We start from the raw sequence: 21,028 nt of genomic DNA, 5'->3' as shown, positions 1-21,028 counted from the left end.
TATCCTTCGAAGATGCTTTGGACCTGATGTGCCATGTAATTGTTTCAGACATGGTTAATTCTATGGGTCACTTTGCTATTTATTTTGTCAATCACATAAAATTATTTGCAGTTAAATGATGATACACTTCTTCTGCACTTCTTCATATTCAGACAAGTTTCATTGATATCTGTGTGCGATTCATTCACGGTGACAGAGTAATTCAGTGCCATCAATATTGCAGAATTAGTTGTGACAGTTTATGCATTAAGCTCTCTCAGTGCACATTAACCAAAGCTTTCTTATCAGAAAAACGCCTTGTGATATGCAGCATTGTTGCACAGTGATGTATTAGCGATGGTTTCAGCCATGCCAGGTGACATTTGCAGTATAGCAACTAAAGAAGCCCTAACAGTTCTATTTATCCATTATTGTGAGATTTGAGATATTGAGTTGTGTTATTAATTGCCTTGATCGTTGATAAAAGCAGGATACAACTCAGGTCCCTGCTTCTGTTTAGCAGCGCTAGGACTTCAGTAAATCCTTTTTTCTGTTATAAAAAGATTTTATGATAAGGTTAGCCGTTTTGTGTGTGTGCTTCACATAATCCTGGTGATAAGTTCTTATGGACAGCTGAAATTTTCTTTTTTCCAACCAACGTAAACTGAGACTCGAGAGCTAGAAGCATTTAGTATTGGTGCTTTCTCAAATAATAAAAACAGAATTAAAAAATATTTATTTGGATGTTGACAAATCCTAGACCATAGTTTGCTATATGTAACACTCTACTCGGAAATAGTTGGATGCAGAATGAAACCTTTTTACATCTCTTCTAGAGTGATAGTTGTTCCTGAAATGAGTATAGGGCACAGTTAATACCTTGGCCTATCTAAGGGGTTGGCTTATCTGCAGTCATATACAGTATGAGGAATATATTGTGTTTACTTGTATATCCTATCACGCTTAATGAGGAGATACGAGACCCTCTGCTACACCTGTGGGGATGCTGGTTAGAATTGGTCTTTCGACAGCCTATGCTCATAATATGAGTCAATATGATAGTGATTAGCTGTCAGACTCTGTCACTCAGGTACAGTGGTAAAGCACAGTGGTCACAGTGTTCACTTGTCACCCACCCAATCTGGGTTTGATGCCTCACATGACATCGCGAGACTGATTTCTTGTGTCCTTGGAAGTTGCTGATTAGCACCAAGGTTAAACTTCAGTGTGAACCAAATCCTACCAACTGAATGTTTTAATTATGCTACTTTTCAAAGTAAACAGACACCTTGAACAGGAATTCATTTGTAAGAAAACCATTACGTAACAGGAATCTGAAGACAGAGCCCTGTTGTAGGCTGTCAGTGCTGCAAGTGTGAAAGATGACAACTGATAGACAATGTAACAAACTGAGGAAATATGTGTATCTATATATACAAGCATCCCTGCCTTTTGACGTTTGTGAAGGCATGGCGGAGGTGTTTATTGTGTGATTATGTACATCGCACATGTATTTGAGAAGGAAAAAACTGGCATGTTTCTTGAAGGATTGCTGGTGTTGTGGGAGGGTGTATGTAGCAACCAGGTACATGAGGCTCACCAGGAGGGGCTGCAGATGCAGGCAAATACAGACACTTCTTCATTATGCTGGGTCTGTTTCCGAGTTCATCGACATGTTGTTGAACCTTCTGTTTTCACCTACAACAGCTTAAGATGTGCTTTGCCAGATACGAACATCTCAATGTAAAGTAAGCCTCCACAACAAAAACGATTCTTGGCAGCATTGTCATGGCCTTGAAGTTCTTTATAGTGTATTGACCTCATTGCTAGTTTTGATATTGGCTGCCTTGTTCATCAACATCGGATGTTGGTCAAGCTTTTGTCTTTATTGTGTTCTTTGATTTGTTTGCAAAGCTGGTTTCATTGTTCTGAGTAAAAATGAATTCTGGAACATCAACAAATGCGGTGGACACAAAACTGATATTCAGTCTATAGTTATGTACACATTATGATTGGTGTTTTTCAATGATTTGAAACCTTTGATTTGATTTTCTACAAGGCCAGACTTGATATATAAGTATGAAGTATATATGCATAAAGACCATGTATTGTTTTCTTGGTCAGTTAATATCTCAGATACAGTTACCTCTATTTCCATGAAGTACCGTAGACGAACTGTGTAGAATGAGAGATGATGGTAGGAGACCTGTCTTGTATATACCAGTAAGGACACGAGGACCAAAAAATTCACATGTAAATCTTTACCGTTATAAGAGTTGTTTCAGCATAGTTACATATAGTGTTCAAGAAGCAACAAAGACCACTAGTGTTCATGTTTCACAGGCAATACATTTTTGACATACATGAATCAGTGTGATAGATTTCAATATCTTCCACCTATGACAGTGCTCTGAGTGTGTGCGTGGAGATGATTCATGAAAACATCAATTTGGAGGAAAGGTGTTTATCAAGGAAGCCATGGTAGATGCATTGCAGTGAGTGAGTATTTTGTAAGGAGTTGTTTTCTTCCCGTTGGTAGACCAGGCTGCGTGGATGATGAGATTTACAGACTCTGGAGGAGGAGTAGGAGGAGGAGGAGGGTGTGCAGGAGGGGGAGAAAGTAGGGAAGGACATTTTACTTACTGCCTCTTCCTGACTAGGTGGGTGCAGCAAGTATCTTCGATATCTCGTTTTCTTCTCAGACAGATATCAGTTATACGTAGATTGGCCTTGACAGGGCTGAGACTTGAATATGAGTCCTAGCTATCTCACAGAGGCCTCAACAGGGGAGCTGTTAGACCATTCTGTACTGGACGGAGAGTCCTGCGACATGACTGTTGAATATATCTAACTTTTCTTTACTAAAAGCTTAGGCAAGTCTAGATCAAACTAAACCAAGTCTAGTTTCCTTGATTCCACATGAAAACAGCAGAAGAGGAAAGGTTCTTTTGAAGAAAAGAAAAAAGATATTTGAAGGAAATGTTTTCACTGACTAAGTGTTAGTCTACTGGACGGAGTACTAGTTGAGATGCGTGTGACAAACATACACACAGGGTGAATCTTGGACAAGATGGAACTGGATGTCCCTGGCATATCTGAGAAATTCTGTAGGATATGTAGATTGTTAAATTGTAGATTGTATTTAATGAGTTCATATTTATTCTAATAAATGCACTCACATAGTACATTCAAACACACAGAAACTCTTGCTGACTTTTGCAAAGTGGTTTTCTTCTCTAAAACATTATGGTATACAAAATATGTATTTGAAATGTATGAGTGGGTTAAGGTACAAAATAGGTACCAAGGTAGTACGTTTTTTTGCCAGTCCTGGGTACCCAAGTGACAGATCCCATCCTAACCGAATGAACATCAGAGAGTCAGATAGTTAACAGACTGAGGCAGATAGTAAGTGAAAGAAAAGGATTCATAAACTGCTGTAATTCTGAACTAAAAGGGGGCACAGGCGCCACAATTCGCTGTGCAGTGTTGCATCTTTTGGGCAAGCAAGAAACCTATGATTGTGGGTTCGAATCCCGATTCACTTCGATTACGTTTCTAGGTTTGTCATCACCATACCCGTGCTCGTGGGTTTCACCGAAGTGGTAAATGTTTGAGACCTGCATCACTTCGGGCTTTCCTCCCACATTAAGCTGACACGCCGCAATATAACTGGAATACTGTTACAAGTGGTGTTAAACCCAACTCACTCACTCACTCTAAACTGTAAGGAAACCATTCATATACTGCTGTGTCCCTTGTTTGATTCAGATGGAATCTATAATGCTTGAACAGACCTAGACTTGTCTGGGAAACATGATCTAGTCTCCTGCTGACTCTTTGTTTGTGTTGGTTGATTCAGAAAGCGACCAGATAGGTTGGTGTGTAGCTGATTTAATGGCCATAATCAATAACAGCATCACATTCTCTAGGGATCATTTAGATCCCTATCTTGTGACAAAAGTAACCTGATTTCTAGGAGTGTTCATGAAGTTAGTTGCTTGCCTCAATCATTTGGTTTGAATCGTTGACCATTTAAGAATAAGAATTGTGTATATCCAGCCTATTATAGCCCAACCTGAGAGGACAAGGGTATATAGTTATAGCAAGGAATTTGGACTGTCCGTTCACCCATCTGAGGACATTTTTTGTGCGACCTCTAACTTAAAAACTACTGACTAGAATCTTTTCAAACCTGGTGAACACTTTCTTTACCAATAGGAGAGGTGGAGTGTGCTGTTGGATTTCAGTATTTTGATTTTCATAAATAATACTGCTATGTTTCATTGTTTTCACTTAAATTATTTTTACTTAAACATTTGAAATAGTGCACAGACTCTTTTCAAATTTACGGAACATTTTCCATACTTATAGAATAGGTACAGTGCAAAGTTTGATTTTGATATGTGCATTTTCTGAAACAAGATGATTTTTTGCATTTTGAACTTAGAATCTGTTTTACTTCCATATGTGTGCGACTTATAACTTAAAATTACCTCATGGATTCTTTTGCAGTTGGGGGTACAGTTTCTATACCAGTAAGAGATATGCAGTGCAAAGTTGGATTTTGATAAGTTGATTTTCTGAGAAAATATTGAATTTTCATGGCAAGTGTACCATGCCCGGCAGTGTATCTTGGATCATGCCATTACTGTGTTAAATTATTGTGCTTTCTAAGAGAAACAGGCTCAAACATTAAGGCATGAAAATATTTCCAACAACAAAAATGTTCTTCAGCTGATGTGGGAGTCAGGGGTCAGGGGTTTTAGTGAGCCCTGCTCACTTTTTGCCTTGTTTTTTTTATATATTCTTTCATGGCATGTTGGTGCTTTTTGTCCAGCACATATATATTTGAAATGAAAATACTGTCAGGTTAGACATGGATCTTTTTAAACAGTTTTAATTTTATTCTTGTTAAAAACTTGTGCTTCTTACATTTTTGAAAAAATCCATAAATCAACCTTGCTTGGTTGTATTTTGTTCTCTGACATTTGGCATGTTGACCAAGAAAATAGGAAAACAGCATAAAATGGATGGAACACTGAAACTCAGTGATGACACCAGGTGTTCATGATAAGGGTAAGCATGTCCTGCTCTACAGGTAGCACCCGCCACTCACACAATTTGCATGAAAAAGTAAGGGTTTGTTTGCTTGTTGCCTAAGGCTGGGGATGTTATTGATGACGTCTTTACTTCAGAAGGGTTTTTTTCTAATGGTATGAGTAGTGGTTGGTGCTTTATTAAAATAGTAGCTCAGTATAAATCTTTTCAGTTAGATGACGGTAAAGAAATCAAGGCACCTGCATTATGTACTGGAGATTTCATGTATACAGATTGCCCTTGAAGCTGATTGACATGAAAATTGCAGTCTTGCAAAAAGCTTGAGTTCTTGTTTATTGATTGTGCTTCTATTGCCCCTAATGTCATGTCATTACTGTAGAGGCAATTAGTTCAACCCTGATAGGTTTCCAGAGAACCACACCCACATCATTTACAAGAGGTGCTAGCGTTCTGGGAAAATATTCATTCGGATCCATACAGTTTCATTAATGACATCAATGATAACCCATGAGTTCTATGTTACTGGGGTATTTCTGTGTAAACATAGCTTGAAAAACAATCGGTTGTCTTATAGGCTGGAAGCAAATATTTGTACATCCTGGGTATCTATGACTTTAGATGATAAGGCAGGTTGGTGTATACGTGATTATAGTCCTCACAGACATGCCCGGTGAGGATCTCCTCCAGGAACAAGCAAGTCCTTTACAGGGCAGATCAGATGGTACAGACCATGAACTGCTAGACATATTAGCTAATGGAGCTTTAATGATTCGATGAAAAAGGTTCATACCCTTAAATAACAAATTTGATGAGCCCTACTGGGAGTCCGGGTTAGTATTGTTGCCAAGCAACGTATGCTAGTCGTACCGTGAGTAAAGGGTGACTTAGTTCACTGGTCTCATCGTACCCAAAGTTGTTGATCAGTGCTCATACTATCAATCACTGGTTTGTCTGGTCCAGACTTGATTATATTCAGGTCGCTGTCATATGGATGAAGTATTGAAGAAGGCGTTGTCAAAAACAACAAACAGCATCTTTGATGATGAGATCTCTACTGTTTTTATTTAATTAAAAGTGTGAAGTGGTTGTCATACTGGGATCCACCTTCCCTATTCCCATATACAACATTAATAAAGCCTTTGACGCTGTGTGTTTGAAGCACTGGAACATCCATTAGTTAGAAACAACATGTTTACTGATCTATAGTGCAAATTAGATAGCACTTGAGGAAATGTATATCATGAGGTGTATGCTCGCTCAGAAATTGATTGCAACGAGTGTGGGAAATTCTTCTGTGACAGGACAAATAGCTTGCCAGTAATCATGTGGACTGGTGCTGGGAATGTTTTTCTGTGTACCTGACAACCTCTTCACATGAAATCATTCAATGTTCGCTTATGTAAGTGTTATTTAGGGATGATGAAGCTGTCTGGGAGGAATCTTTCCACAGTTTGTGTGTGCATGTTAGTTTTCTTCATAGTTGGTGCTTTAAGAGTTTATCACGAACACTATCGATCACTATTTTCACATATTTTCACATTTCAGGACAAGTAAGGGATGGTTTCTGTGTACCTGACAACCTCTTCATATGAAATCATTCAATGTTCGCTTATGTAAGTGTTATTTAGGGATGATGAAGCTGTCTGGGAGGAATCTTTCCACAGTTTGTGTGTGCATGTTAGTTTTCTTCATAGTTGGTGCTTTAAGAGTTTATCACGAACACTATCGATCACTATTTTCACATATTTTCACATTTCAGGACAAGTAAGGGATGGTTGGTCATGTGGTTGGGTGGTCACATCAAAGATCAAATCCACATGGACACAAACAGTGAAACCCTGTCTTAGTATCCCCTGCAGTGATGTGACTATACTAATGCTAAACCTGGGGTAAAATCTTAGTGTCCCCTGCAGTGATGTAACTGTACTAATGCTAAACCTGGGGTAAAATCTTAGTGTCCCCTGCAGTGATGTGACTGTACTAATGCTAAACCTGGGGTAAAATCTTAGTGTCACCTGCAGTGATGTGACTGTACTAATCCTAAACCTGGGGTAAAATCTTAGTGTCACCTGCAGTGATGTGACTGTACTAATCCTAAACCTGGGGTAAAATTTTAGTGTCCCCTGCAGTGATGTAACTGTACTAATGCTAAACCTGGGGTAAAATCTTAGTGTCCCCTGCAGTGATGTGACTGTACTAATGCTAAACCTGGGGTAAAATCTTAGTGTCCCCTGCAGTAATGTGACTGTACTAATGCTAAACCTTGGGTAAAATCTTAGTATCACCTGCAGTGATGCGGCTATACTAATGCTAAACCTGGGGTAAAATCTTAGTGTCACCTGCAGTGATGTGACTATACTAATGCTAAACATGGGATAAAATCTTAGTGTCCCCTGCAGTGATGTAACTGTACTAATGCTAAACCTGGGATAAAATCTTAGTGTCCCCTGCAGTGATGTGGCTGTACTATGCTAAACATGGGATAAAATCTTAGTGTCCCCTGCAGTGATGTGGCTATACTAATGCTAAACATGGGATAAAATCTTAGTGTCCCCTGCAGTGATGTGACTGTACTAATGCTAAACCTGGGGTAAAATCTTAGTGTCACCTGCAGTGATGTGACTATACTAATGCTAAACATGGGATAAAATCTTAGTATCACCTGCAGTGATGTGGCTATACTAATGCTAAACCTGGGATAAAATCTTAGTGTCCCCTGCAGTGATGTGGCTATACTAATGCTAAACATGGGGTAAAATCAAATTCACTCACTCACTTAGGACATATTAACAGTAAATTAATGTGACATTGATACTATTTTTTATGTTGATTATATATATGTTCTATACACCTGCTACAGCAGGTACTGGTAACTCAGACATCCTGAATCATTGTGTTCACATAAGTACTTGATGAGCCAGCTGTAAGTTTCATGAATATTGCAACTTTCAGAATCAAATATGCAGCACATTCTGTTACTGAGATGGCTGTGAGTGTTTCAGGGAGGGAAACAATTCCATGTCCCGAACATGTCTCTTCTCAATACAATTATTATTCCATATATAACTCTGTGAGAGAAAAAACAATTTTGAGAATTACCAAAATAAAAGGAATGCGGCCTAGGTAATTATCCTAGTGATAGTATTACTTGTATAACAAAGGACTTGATTCAGTGACAGTGTGAGGACAACAGGGAAAACATGTCCCTTGAGGACTGTACATCTATACTCTTGCTTCATTATACAAGTACTTTGTGTGAAGCTTGTCTTGCGATGCAGTAGGACTGATTGTCTTGTAAAGTCTTTTAATTATGTATGTGGGAATGGTAAAGAAGTTGAGTTGATCAGGGTGTGTGAGAAACTGCTGGGGATGTTAAGAGGACGTCCTCCAGCCAGTCGTGACAGGTGGGTCTGGCGCCAAGGCTTACCATTAAGCCTTGCTCCTCCTGGTTGGTCTAACTAGGAGGTATGCCAGCAATGGGTTTTTGAATGGGTATTACGACTATATTGTCATGTCACACCATGTCACACCATGTCACACCAACTTTATGTAAAATAAAGTGTCTCGAATGAAAACGTTTCCTTGTTGTTAATCAGTAATACTTGAGTGTATTATTTTATCACCGTGACGCCTCATACTTCTTTGTACTCGGCATCAGTCAAAAGAAAGATAAACTTAGAGGTGTATTCAATTATTAAAGACACTATCTTTAATGAAGGGAGGAGTCCGTGGGATGTGGCTGGATAGTTCCCCAGGCATGAAGCACTGGTTTGGAGGATTCCAGGCCATGTTCCAGCAGTAACTGGCATGGTTGTGGTGGTACATGTTTTAGTTAGGCTTCTGCCATCTTTCTACCATTATCTCGTCTACTTGTACAATTGCTCCTGATGCTGAACCATACTTATTTTTCACATCGCCATCGCCGCCATCATTATTAAGACTGCCTCCATTGTCTAGTGGATAGTCTTCACTGACACTGGAAGTTAGTAGTTCAGTTTCCAGCTGTATCATACCCAAAGATGGGAAAAGATGATACTTTTTGTTACCCTTGACACTCGGCATTAAGGGGCTAAATCACGGACTGGTCAGCTCGGAGTCAGTATACTGTGTCTGAGTGGTGTATCCATGTTAAACTGCAGCATGGTACCGTACGTCAGTAGACAAGTACTATAAAACCAAAATTAGTCCACCAAGTCCACACACGCCACGCCACGCCACGCCACACCACAACGCACCGCACCGCACACAACACCACACCACACCACACATGCAAGTGCAATAATCTTGATTGCAACGTTAAACCCCTTCATCATCGTTCATCAACGCTATGACGTCACTAAACACCACCACTATCATCATCACCACCACCCTCATCCATTAGCAGCATTAGGTGGTCTGGCTGCTGACTTGGTCGATGAATGTCATCGTATCCCAATTGCAAGGATCAATGCTCATGATGTCAGTCACTTGATTGCCTGGTTCAGACTTGATTATTTACAACTGCAAGCATGTAGCTGGAATATTGTTGAGTTTGGCATTAAACAACAAACAAAAACATTGTCATAAACAGTGTTCATCATCATCATCATCATCATCATCATCATCATTCAGTATGGGTCTGTAACCTATTGGTTAAGGAACAGGCTTGTCACTGCAGTGTCCTTACAGTCACTGCTGTAGATAGATTACAGTAGAATATTTCTAATATCGGAGTAAAACCATGCTCCCTCCCTCCCTCACTCACTCACATTTGCATTTCTAAAATAAACAAACACTCACATTGTTTCATTACACATGTTTTACATTTAATCAAATATATATAAAACTTCCACAGCAGTCTCGATTATCAGACAAAATAGATTCCATTGGGCATTAAAGGCAAAATAGCTGAAAAAATAAATTTCTAGAAATCAGTAATGACTCCAGTTGTTCACCAAAAGGGTAAGCATGTCCTGACCTACCGGTATTACCCACAGCTAATATACCATTATAAATTATATTGGGTGTAAGAGGCAAAATAGCTAAGAAAATGGATCACTCGAAATCAGTGATGACTCCATTTGATCACTAAGTCCTGACCCACCGGTATTACCCATAGCTAACATCCCATTGTCCAATAAAGTTTTTAGCTAGATTGAGAAAATGTTAGAACTCCACAAGCTGCGGATGAGGCTTCTCTTCAAGGGTGTTGACAACTCGGAAGATGTCAGTAGTCTGATACACATGATGAATAAGTTATACCCTAATCAATATCACTTTATTTCATCCACAAATAAAATGGGCAGTAAACACCTGATGTGTTGCACGATAGACTAACTAGATACTAAGTGCTAGAATCCAACTGGAGATGTTATTTATAATGTATACAGGGCCAGTTCCCACATTGATTAAGGAAGCATTGTCACACTGTGTTTGATACAACTAGACTTATTAGTTCCAGATTTCAAGGAGTGTTTTCTTCAAGGCAATATCTGAGATTACTTTCATTTGCATATTTGTAGTGGTTGACCCTGTGATGTGAATTAATTTCCTGATCACTTGCAATATAAAGTTGATATGAATATGTTTGATAATATGGAGATTTGGGTGGTGGTCATGTTTGGAAATGGGTGATGAATATGTCAAAATCGTCTGGTTTATTTTGTACCCTCTTAAAATGGTTATTATCAAACAATTAGAGATATACTACTCAACAGAAGATAAAGAACACCCAATTCTTTCATGTAACTAATAATGTGAAAGAATCATGGCATGACAGATTAACTATAGTATCATGAAAGAATCTGGTGTTCTTTAACTTATTTTGAGTAGTATACGTTTAAGTAAACTGATATATTTGTATATCCTTATTGTATATCAGATTAATATTTTTTTCAGATAAATATGGTATTTAATGACTTAACACACAAAACTGTAATAAACCTACAGAGAGACCACTCTTGTGTGTTAAAGATAAGAAAATCAAGTGAAGATTCAGCCACCATTTCCTTGTCACAGGCAGTCTGCGTCACTGCTTTCACTTGCTGAATTCACAACATTTGTTCATTAACTGTGTGTTGTCAAACATGGCTAGCTAACTGCAGAAATTAGAAAGTATTCATTATTAATTTTCAACAGAAATAGTTTCTATTGATTACTGGTTTGCACAAACGGATTCTCTTGGAGTCACTCCACTGAGTTTGAAAATCACCTTGTGGAAATCATTATAGTATTGATATAGTTTTTGTGTGTTTGCTTCGAGTCATGGAAACTTGTGTGAGTACCGGTATGAGTGTATGATAGGTAGTTGTGGTAGAGTGATCACAAGAGGGTCGCAAACACACTCGATACATGGGGATGTCTTTTGGGTTGGGTGTTGAAAAGATATGGACAAACTGTAAAATGAAATTTTTAAAAAGGACCAAACTGACCCAAAACTGATTGGGTTGTGGAGTCATTAAGGAAGACAAACGAAACAGTCATGATTGTTGTGTACACCCCATAAGGGGACGCAGTTATCCTTGTTGTCTAGAACACCGACATTCACTGTGCATGGTTGCATGCCTTGACCCTATGACATGAGTTTGAATCCCAGATTTTTTCTGATTATGATCAATAGTTTGTCAGCACACTTCCTGTGTTTGTGGGTTTCGCCAAAATGTAAACGTTTAGGACCTGCATCACAATGGCTTTCCTCTCACCTTAAGCTGACATGGGGATGTAACTGAAATATTGTTGAAAGGTTACTCACTCAAAGTACACTCTGGGGATAGGACATACTGCCATCTCCTTATCTGGTCCTGTGCCTGATCCTCTTCAGTTTATAAACATCCAGTCAGTTGGGTATATTCACCAAAATACTGCTTTTCTTAAGTTTTGAAGGCATCAAGTACTAATATAAAGGGTACAGAGATCTGACCACCATCAACTAGTGGTAAGGTGTGTTTGATGTAGAGAGTACTGACCACCATTATCTGATGGCATAAGGACCCATGGTATATATTCAACACCCAAGATAAATTTGTAAACATGCAATCTAAGATGAACATTACTGCAAGTTGGCAACTAGTGCTACAACCCTTTGCTTGAAATTCTGACACACACACATCAAAGCTGTGATCATTATTGATGCAGGATATCTTGTGTTGTGACATGTTATGATAGGGTGGCTGAGTACCAAGGTTGAAGTAAGTGTTCCTGATCTACATGCTGCACCTACATCCTACTGCAGCAGGTAAATCAAGACTGTTGTTTCACGCAACATGCACAAGCGTGGGCTGACATCCACCACTGCTTCCTGGTAATCAAGCTGAACACATTACACTGGGGGCTTGTCTGGGAACCACTGAAAGATCCCCCGCAGAGGAAGCCATTGCTGTTGTGTTGATCTTGGTGGAACTAGGCTGGACCCTGCATACACAGAAACATCTGTCTTGTTGTACACAGCCTAGCAAAGAGGCCATTGCTGTTGTGATGATCTTGGTGGTACTAGGCTGGACCATGCATGCACAGAAACATCCCTCTTGTTGTACACAGCCCAGCAGAGGGAAGGCCATTTGTGTTGTGATGATCTTGGTGGAACAAGGCTGGACCATGCATACACAGAAACATCTGTCTTGTTGTACACAGCCCAGCAAAGAGGAGGCCATTGATGTTTTGTTGATCTTGGTGGAACTAGGCTGGATCATGCATACACAGAAACATCTGTCTTGTACACAGCCCAGCAGAGGGAAGGCCATTGATGTTTTGTTGATTTTGGTGGAACTAGGCTGGATCATGCATACACAGAAACACCCGTCTTGTTGTACACAGCCCAGGAAAGAGGCCAGTGCTGTTATGTTGATCTTGGTGGAACTAGGCTGGACCATGCACACAGAAACATCCATCTTGTTGTACACAGCCTAGCAAAGAGGCCATTGATGTTTTGTTGATCTTGGTGGAACTAGGCTGCACAATGCATACACAGAAACATCTGTCTTGTTGTACAAAGCCTAGCAAAGAGGCCATTGCTGTTGCATTGATCTTGGTGGTACTAGGCTGGACCATGCATACACACAGAAACATCCATCTTGTTGTACACAGCCCAGCAGTGAGGAGGCCATTGCTGTTGTGTTGATCTTGGTGGAACAAGGCTGGACCATGCATACACAGAAACATCTGTCTTGTTGTACACAGCCCAGCAAAGAGGAGGCCATTGCTGTTGTGTTGATCTTGGTGGTACTAGGCTGGACCGTGCACACAGAAACATCCCTCTTGTTGTACACAGCCTAGCAGAGGGAAGGCCATTGATGTTTTGTTGATTTTGGTGGAACTAGGCTGGATCATGCATACACAGAAACACCCGTCTTGTTGTACACAGCCCAGGAAAGAGGCCAGTGCTGTTATGTTCATCTTGGTGATGGTGTTGGTGATCTTGGTGAAGCTTGGGTGGACAATGCACACACAGAAACATTCCCCTGGCATACCACCCAGCAGACCTAATGCCATTGTACTTGTGTTCATGCTGTTGATGAAACTAATATGGAATAGACACAAGCCAGCAGACCTTATCGCTGTGGTGTTGATGCTGTTTGTGGACCGTGCACACACAGAAACAATCCTCCTTAGACACAACCCAATTGTGGATGCCATCACTGTTGTTGATATTGGGTGAAGCTACAGTGGACTGGATCATACACACATCACCCAAAAAGTGCTGTTCAACTCCCATTGGTGTCCATGCTGCCCATGGGTGGTGAGGTAGCACAGTGGTTAAAGTTGAAAACTTTGATTCAAATCCCCACAGCGTTGTGAAAGCAGTGTAAACCTAGACCCACTTACACCCTATACTTTCACATGTGTTACTGTGTAGAAGAGCAAGAACACTTTGCAGACATACAAACATTGTACAACATCTATTCCATTGGGCAAGTAGTATTTTGGTGGGTTTTATTTTATATAGATCTCTTGCACTCAGTCCTTAATAAAAAAAAGGAAATAATTTCTTCCAGAGAAAATAATTAAAGTTATGTTTAACTAGGGGGTATTCCAATTTCATTACAAATTGTAAACTGAAAATAGACATAAATTCTCAATCTCAAAATAAACTAATATGTTTCATTGAAACATTCTTATTATTAACGTTTTGTTTGTGGTATTAAAAGAAATTGTGTCTCAAATCAATCCGACCTGTGAAGATCCAGGGTAGAATAGGTCATCAGCATCCCATGTTTGCCGTAAAAGCTGACCATGCTTGTCGTAAGAGGCGACTAATGGGATAGGGTGGTCAGACTCACTGACTTAGTTGATGCATGTCATCGTATCCCAGTTGTGTGGATTGATCCTGTTGAGGTCAATCACTAGATTGTCTGGTCCGGTCTATATCATTTACAGACTGCCATCATATAGCTGGAATGTTGCTGAGTGCGGCATTAAACAACAAATAAACCAAACCAATCAAATAAACCCTGACATCATTTGAATATAGTTTAAGTAGACTCATGCATCTTAGCATCTTTACCAAACAAATCCATAAATTCATGTGGTAGAAAAACAGATTAACCTCAAGGAGATCACATTGTGAAAAATGAATTTAAGAACTTTTGACAAATATTTGTTGGCCAAGGAGACGTGTCACTACAATGGGGCCGAGTGTTACTGGACAGGCACCATGTCTGGCCTTGCACTCTGTATGGCTGATGTATCTATGTTTGAAGTGATTATATACAAGGTGTTGTAGGACAACAGCATTTACTAGAAAATGGCTGTAGCCTTGAAGAATCATAAATGGTTTATTGAAGACGTCTGGCAAAGATGTAAAAGGATTGGCACCTATGGAGTCCTGAGGATAACATGAAAGTAGAGCAGAAGTAGGCCAAAGTGATCTGAAGCCAGGTTCACTTTCACTAGAGGCTGCTGAACTCCTTAGTGCATAGCCAGGGCCGGCAAAAAACACCACCCAGGAAAAAAGCCCCAAGATGCCGACTACAACAAAAAAGATAATTGTTTATGCCTCATCCCTGCCTCATCCCCACTACATTGCCCTACCCTCCACCTACTGAAATAGAAGTTTGGCGAATTTCCTAGACAGGAGCTTGTAATCATAAACTCTGAATTGCAGCAGCAGCCGAAGCAGATTGGTCTTCTCATTGATGCTACAGGCCAACCCATCAACTGAGACCTGCCATCAGACCAGGTACCCACACCTGAATCAGTGGGTTGATTTCAGTGTGGGCTTCATTTCAGGGTTATTTTGGGACTAAATGAGAAGTTGATAGTCTGATGAGTGCAAGCAACTGTTTGGATTTCAAGATGAACAATTTCATAATTTGCACATACAGATGACAGTAAGAATGTCAGAGTGCTACAATTTGAATTACGTTGTTGAGCATCCTTGTTCATCGATGAGGAATGTTGTTTTATAACAACAGTGCATATAATTGTTCAAAATTTCTAACCGATGTGAATTATTTTGATATTCTGTGAAATATTGTACTTAAAGAATAGAACATAACAGAATGACAATGTTCTGTTGATGAATATCACATTGAAAGTACTGTGAGCAGTTAGTCACTGATTACACTGGTTTTAATGATGTAAAGCTTCAAAGCCAATGCCGGTGTTTGTAATGCACAGTTTCTACATCATCAATCAGGTTAGAGAATCTTATTTCAGTGATGAATTTGTGTTGGTGAAATATTCCCACTCCTTCAAGAAGCCCAAGCTAATCTGGTATCTTACTCATACTATATTCAGGCACCAGCTATTAGGAAGCACTAAAAAGATTTGACAAATGAAAATTTGACATTAGTCCATCAATGGTGATTTAGAGTGTTAGTTGCCTCTCTTTATCACTGCTGGGTTGGCAGAAGAAACCACCCAAGACATTAGAAAAGCACTTGACATAGCTTCTAGTTGATTGATTTTGGGAGAAGGGTCGAAAAGCTGGCACAAGTTGAAAGTTGGCCTATCTGCTATTGGATCATTGATTTGATCACTTGGATAATGTGTCACATGCAATACATCCTTGTTTGGATTGGTCAATCAATGACCACCAGTAACACCAATACTGCGGTCATTGTACACCCTCCGCTTCAATCTGTGCCCCATCGTGTCAACAGTTACGAGAACGTTCAAAAAGATTTAATTTTACTTCTAAGTCATTGCCAGTCACTTTGCTAATTGAAACTGTAAAATAACTGTCACTTTCCATTTGATTGAACTCTTTCAAGTGAAAATGTTAGGAAATTGGAATTGGTGTTCAGACATTTTTAAAGGCTAATTTGATTATCTGAAAGGCTTTCAGTGGATTGTCTTGCTGTTTTCAAGTCTGAATCAGTCTGGGGGAACATCCCTCAGTAGCAGTTGACAGTCGCAATTCCTTCATATTGCTTTCATTCAATTAACTTTATAGATTGCATGTTAAGTTTGCAAATACAGCTATGATTCATTCTGAAAGCATTAACCACTCTTGCATCCCAGCCTGCAACCAAATGCAAACAGCAGCTTAAAATTCATTACATATTAAATAATAACCAATAAGATCAGCCAGCATGAATAAGTCCCAAAAGGCTAACTCTTCTTTGACACTGTCAGTGAAATAAATGGTGAAACCACAACATGTATGACAATAAAGCACTAAGTGTTACATTATTGTGTTTCTCCTTTGTTTCCTAAAGGTCTGGGAAGAGACTGTGTATGTGTAAGAGGGAATATTATCCTACCCTATTTTTTTTATCCCGGGGATGAAATTCTATAGCGTCAGGATGATTCTCCCGAGTGAATTTGAACCCATACCAGTGTGGCAATAAGGAGGATACTATTCTCTAGAGTAAAACTTCCCACGGGATAATATTTAGGTAGGTTATAATCCTTGCTTACATACGTTATCTTCTGTATGATGGTTGCTTGTATGTATGCAAGCCTCATCAAATGGATCAAATATTAATGCACAACTTGTCTTTACTACACCTACTGCTGAGGTTCTATGGTAGGTCATGATACTGAACCAAATACAGAACTCTCACTAGTTATTGACCTGACCTAATATACAACCAATGTGTGATCACTTTATTTTTGAGTGATATTAATGCAATGCTAACGAGGACTGATGTTCATATAAAAAAAAGTCAATCATGCTTAAGGCGATTTTTTAAAATGTATATGTTTCCTAACTGCCTCCGTCTAAGGTTGTACCATTCAAATTATTGCACCTTGTTAGACTGAGATGTAGGTGATTTTACAGTGCCGTCTTCAGGTAACCATAGAAACAAGACATGGCTATAGCCATTCCATTCTGAATACCTGTCACCCGAGGTATTGTAGACTCCATGTAGTGATGATATTGAAAACAGACAACATTGACTTCAAATTTGAAAAAATAAGTGATTGTGACCTCTTTATTTAATGATATCGAGAAATACCAATAGTATTAATAGTATAGAAGTAATAACAGTCATATATACAATTTCATTTTTGCTATAAATATACATATTATGTACATACAGACATCACAGGCATACAGGAAAGCTGTGCAGACACAATGTGTAGATGATGCATGGCGAAAACGAACAGTGATAGATGAGTGAGTGAAAGATGGTCACATGACTCGTGGTCACATGGCATACTAGAGACATGTCACAAGACGCCCTTTTTTTGCATGAAAACTGACATTGTTAAAGCTCACAGTGGTGATGCTCATGGGGAGATCAAAACTTCCATTGTAATTCTTTTTGAAGGCATAACAAGTTGGATGTTGTTTTTTTCAGAAAGTCATAACAAAACCATTAATAACAAACACACACCAAAATAACATACTTTTTTCTTCCTTGGTTAACAGATTTTACAACTGGGAAGTTTTGACATCGAAAATCGAAACATGCCATGAGCATACCAGGGATTTGCCACCAGATGAGTCAATGGAATGATGGGAAGAATAAATAACTGCATCTTGGTATTAAAGGTTGGGGGCATCTGTACACCCCTACCTCCCCTATCTTTGTTACAGTGTATTTGTTCAGCCTACTGTAAAACTGTGTGGGGTATGCTTTGATTTCCATCCAATAAAATTAAATAGTTTCTATTTTCTATAGCTTGTATCAAAATTTGTAAGCATCACAACATTTCAGATATTTCAAAAATAGATTCTAATCATTTCATATTATCTTATATATAAATATCTTATTACATGAATTATTTTAAGCTTTCAGTACACTCAATGAGAAACTCACTGAACATATTGAAGTTGTCTTCTTAAAGCAAAAGCAAGTTCACATGCATTTTCCACAACTGTTATACTAATCCAAACTTTGAGACAAACTATAGTTAATTTCACAGTCATAACTGATTGGAGAACAGCAACAACTTACTACCGTGGGTAAGCAGACCTCACCGGTAATTTGTCAATAACTTAATCAGCTTGGTCAATTATTACAATCAACACATCAGTTTCCATGAGAATTCTATACAGTAGTTTTTACACAAGCGGGTTGCTGTCAAAGTGCCATACTTAACAATCTACAGTGGTATTTATAGTGTGGGTATTATGACAAGCAATCAACTAATGGTATTCAAAAAAAGATCAGAAAACATTTCTGAACGCTTATTTTGTCATCGCGTCACAGAATCGTAAATTGTACCAACGACACTTGGACAGCGACCCTGGCAACTATTATAATTATCATCATCGTCATCATCATGATGCAACAATCTGTACAGTTCTCTGTGTGTAACGCAATTTAACAAGACTAGAAAAACCACATAGAGCCAGATAGATAGGTCCGTGAGCTGGGACAACTCTGCCTTATTGGGCCATGTTACAGGCAAATACTTTTTATATTGGTTTGAACAGATTGCACAAAAATGTACCAAGTACTGGAAATAGCACACAAGAAACTGCTGTGAAGGACACACAGAACAAATCCACTGTTTGGTAGTGTCCAGTACAAGTCCATGGAAATGATGAGTCCTCCCAAGATGGTGAAGCAGTAATGTCCTCATGAATAGTCACATGATCAGTGTCAACCAATCAGACTCACACCCAACAAGTCTCAACCAATCATCAGTTGGCATGAAGCAATGCATTGTGGGAAGGAACGTTGTCCATGAGAAGTGGAAATGGCAGTGGCCCACAAGGTGTTGATGTCCACCTGTCGGTATTGGTCTCAGTATTGTCCTCACTGCACTGGTTTTATGGAATTGTATTCCGATGTATATTGAAACTCCCAGTCCAATGAGATAATTTCTCATAAATATGCCCTCATATTCAATCGCAGAATGCAAGCACATTGGCTTTGTCCACGTCATTGTTCCACAAAGCTTTGCATAATATTGTACAAGGCTCCGAAGCCGTCTGTTAAACAACACATTATAAATAATCTCGTATAAACAACAGCATCCAGGCAGCTTCTTCAACTGTACAACGTTCATATTGCATCTCTATACAAAACAAAGGCACTTAAATAACACTGACAAATCATGCGGTGTGTATTTTACAGCAATGCACTGATGTATGCTGGAGTCACTGTCTCACACTGTTAGACCTCCGTGGCCAACACTTCCTCACAATGTGAATGGCGATTGGGGGGCTCTAACACTAAAATAGAGTTTCTGTTTGTCTCTGAATAGGAAGGTTTTGCAATATTTTCTTCTAAGTCCCGCGGACTGTAGTCACTGAAAACAGAGAGAAGAAATAATCAGCATCTACTAAAACCCATATAAAAAAAATAAACATTCAATAGCCTGCTCACAAACAACATACAAAACTTCAAATGATTGACAAGAATTCAAACAAAAAACATTTACAGTGAAACTTTGCCAGATCTTGAACAATTTACAAGATGATTATTATTTCACAATTCTTATCAGGCATTGTCATCTTCTTTGTTAAACCAGCATGAAAACACTAACAGATTATTAATACAGTAAAGTTTGTAAAATGTCCAACTTACCTAATGGAACTAGAATCCACTGGAGAAGATGCTCCCAGGTCCAACCTCCTGGTAGGTTTTTCATAATCATAATCTAAGTCTTTTGGTAAGTATGTTGGTGACTGATCATGTGTATTTAAGTCTTTCGTAAATTGTCTGCTATTGGATTTTTCTAAAAGATGTTTTGAATTTTTTCTATTTAAGTCTTGTTCCTCATTGCTATTTTTAATACTTGAACTATTTGAAGTGCTCTGAGGGATTGTTGTAAAAATGTGAGAGTCCACACACTTGACACTTGAGTTGTTGATGTTGTTGACAATATTTTGTTGCCGTTCTATCTCCATATTTTCATGCATCATGTGATGACGCTTGCGACACAAGCACACTGTCACCAGAACAATGATGAGCACGAGAGGGACTCCAGATCCGACACAGATGATGATGAGGAGCTGTGTGGTGGTCAGTCCATCCTCCTGATGACCAGTGTGTTGAGCCGACTCGACTGCAGTATGGTTGCCTTCCGTAGTCTCCTTCACAACAACCATCTGTGTAGTTTCAGCAGGAGCAGTTGTCTGAGTAGTCTGTTCGACTCTTGGTGTGGTCTCGCCTTCTACATATTGGCAGTTGTTGCCCCAAAATCCCTCCGTACATTTACAGATGTAGTCGCCAACATGGTCCTCACAACTTGCTCCATTCTGGCAAGGTCTCGACTCACATTCATCAATATTTATCTCACATGTTTTTCCAGTAAATCCAATAGCACAGGTACATGAAAAATCATTGATCCTATCATGGCAGGAACCACCATTAGCACATGGGCGCACGATGCAGTCATCAACATTGCTCTGACATAAGGGTCCAACAAAGCCTGGCACACAGCGACAAGTGAAGTCATTGAAACCATCCACACAGGTTCCGTTGTTGAGACAAGGGTTCTGGACGCAGTTGTCCTCGTTCTCTTCACACGTCCGACCACTGTATCCAGTATTGCAAACACAGCGGAATCCATTTAGCTGGTCAATACACCGACCTTCTGCAAAATAAATTCACCACATTATTATCATATGCTGGAATGGAAACACCCTAAATGTAATCATGCATAC

At 39.3% G+C, this 21,028-nt stretch overlaps 1 protein-coding gene across 7 annotated transcripts in view; it reads right to left on the bottom strand.

The window, feature by feature from the left end:
* Nucleotides 1-17,393: 17,393 nt before the first annotated feature.
* Nucleotides 17,394-21,028, bottom strand: part of LOC139444216 (delta-like protein D) — a 154,754-nt gene continuing 151,119 nt past the window's right edge. For all 7 annotated transcript variants that reach the window (XM_071225132.1, XM_071225133.1, XM_071225131.1 and 4 more), the window contains 2 exons: nucleotides 19,947-20,958; nucleotides 17,394-19,668 (listed from right to left, as the gene is read on the bottom strand). In XM_071225132.1, coding sequence (XP_071081233.1) covers nucleotides 19,533-19,668; nucleotides 19,947-20,958 — 1,148 coding nt within the window. In that variant the 3' untranslated portion in view covers nucleotides 17,394-19,532. The remainder of the gene's footprint in view (nucleotides 19,669-19,946; nucleotides 20,959-21,028) is intronic.

The sequence above is a fragment of the Haliotis cracherodii genome, unplaced genomic scaffold, assembly GCF_022045235.1.
Source record: "Haliotis cracherodii isolate W230 unplaced genomic scaffold, xgHalCrac1.p SCAF_5, whole genome shotgun sequence".
In the NCBI taxonomy this organism is placed as follows: domain Eukaryota; kingdom Metazoa; phylum Mollusca; class Gastropoda; order Lepetellida; family Haliotidae; genus Haliotis; species Haliotis cracherodii.
The sequence above is the reverse complement of the archived record's forward strand: the minus strand, read 5'-3'. Positions and strand labels throughout refer to the sequence as shown.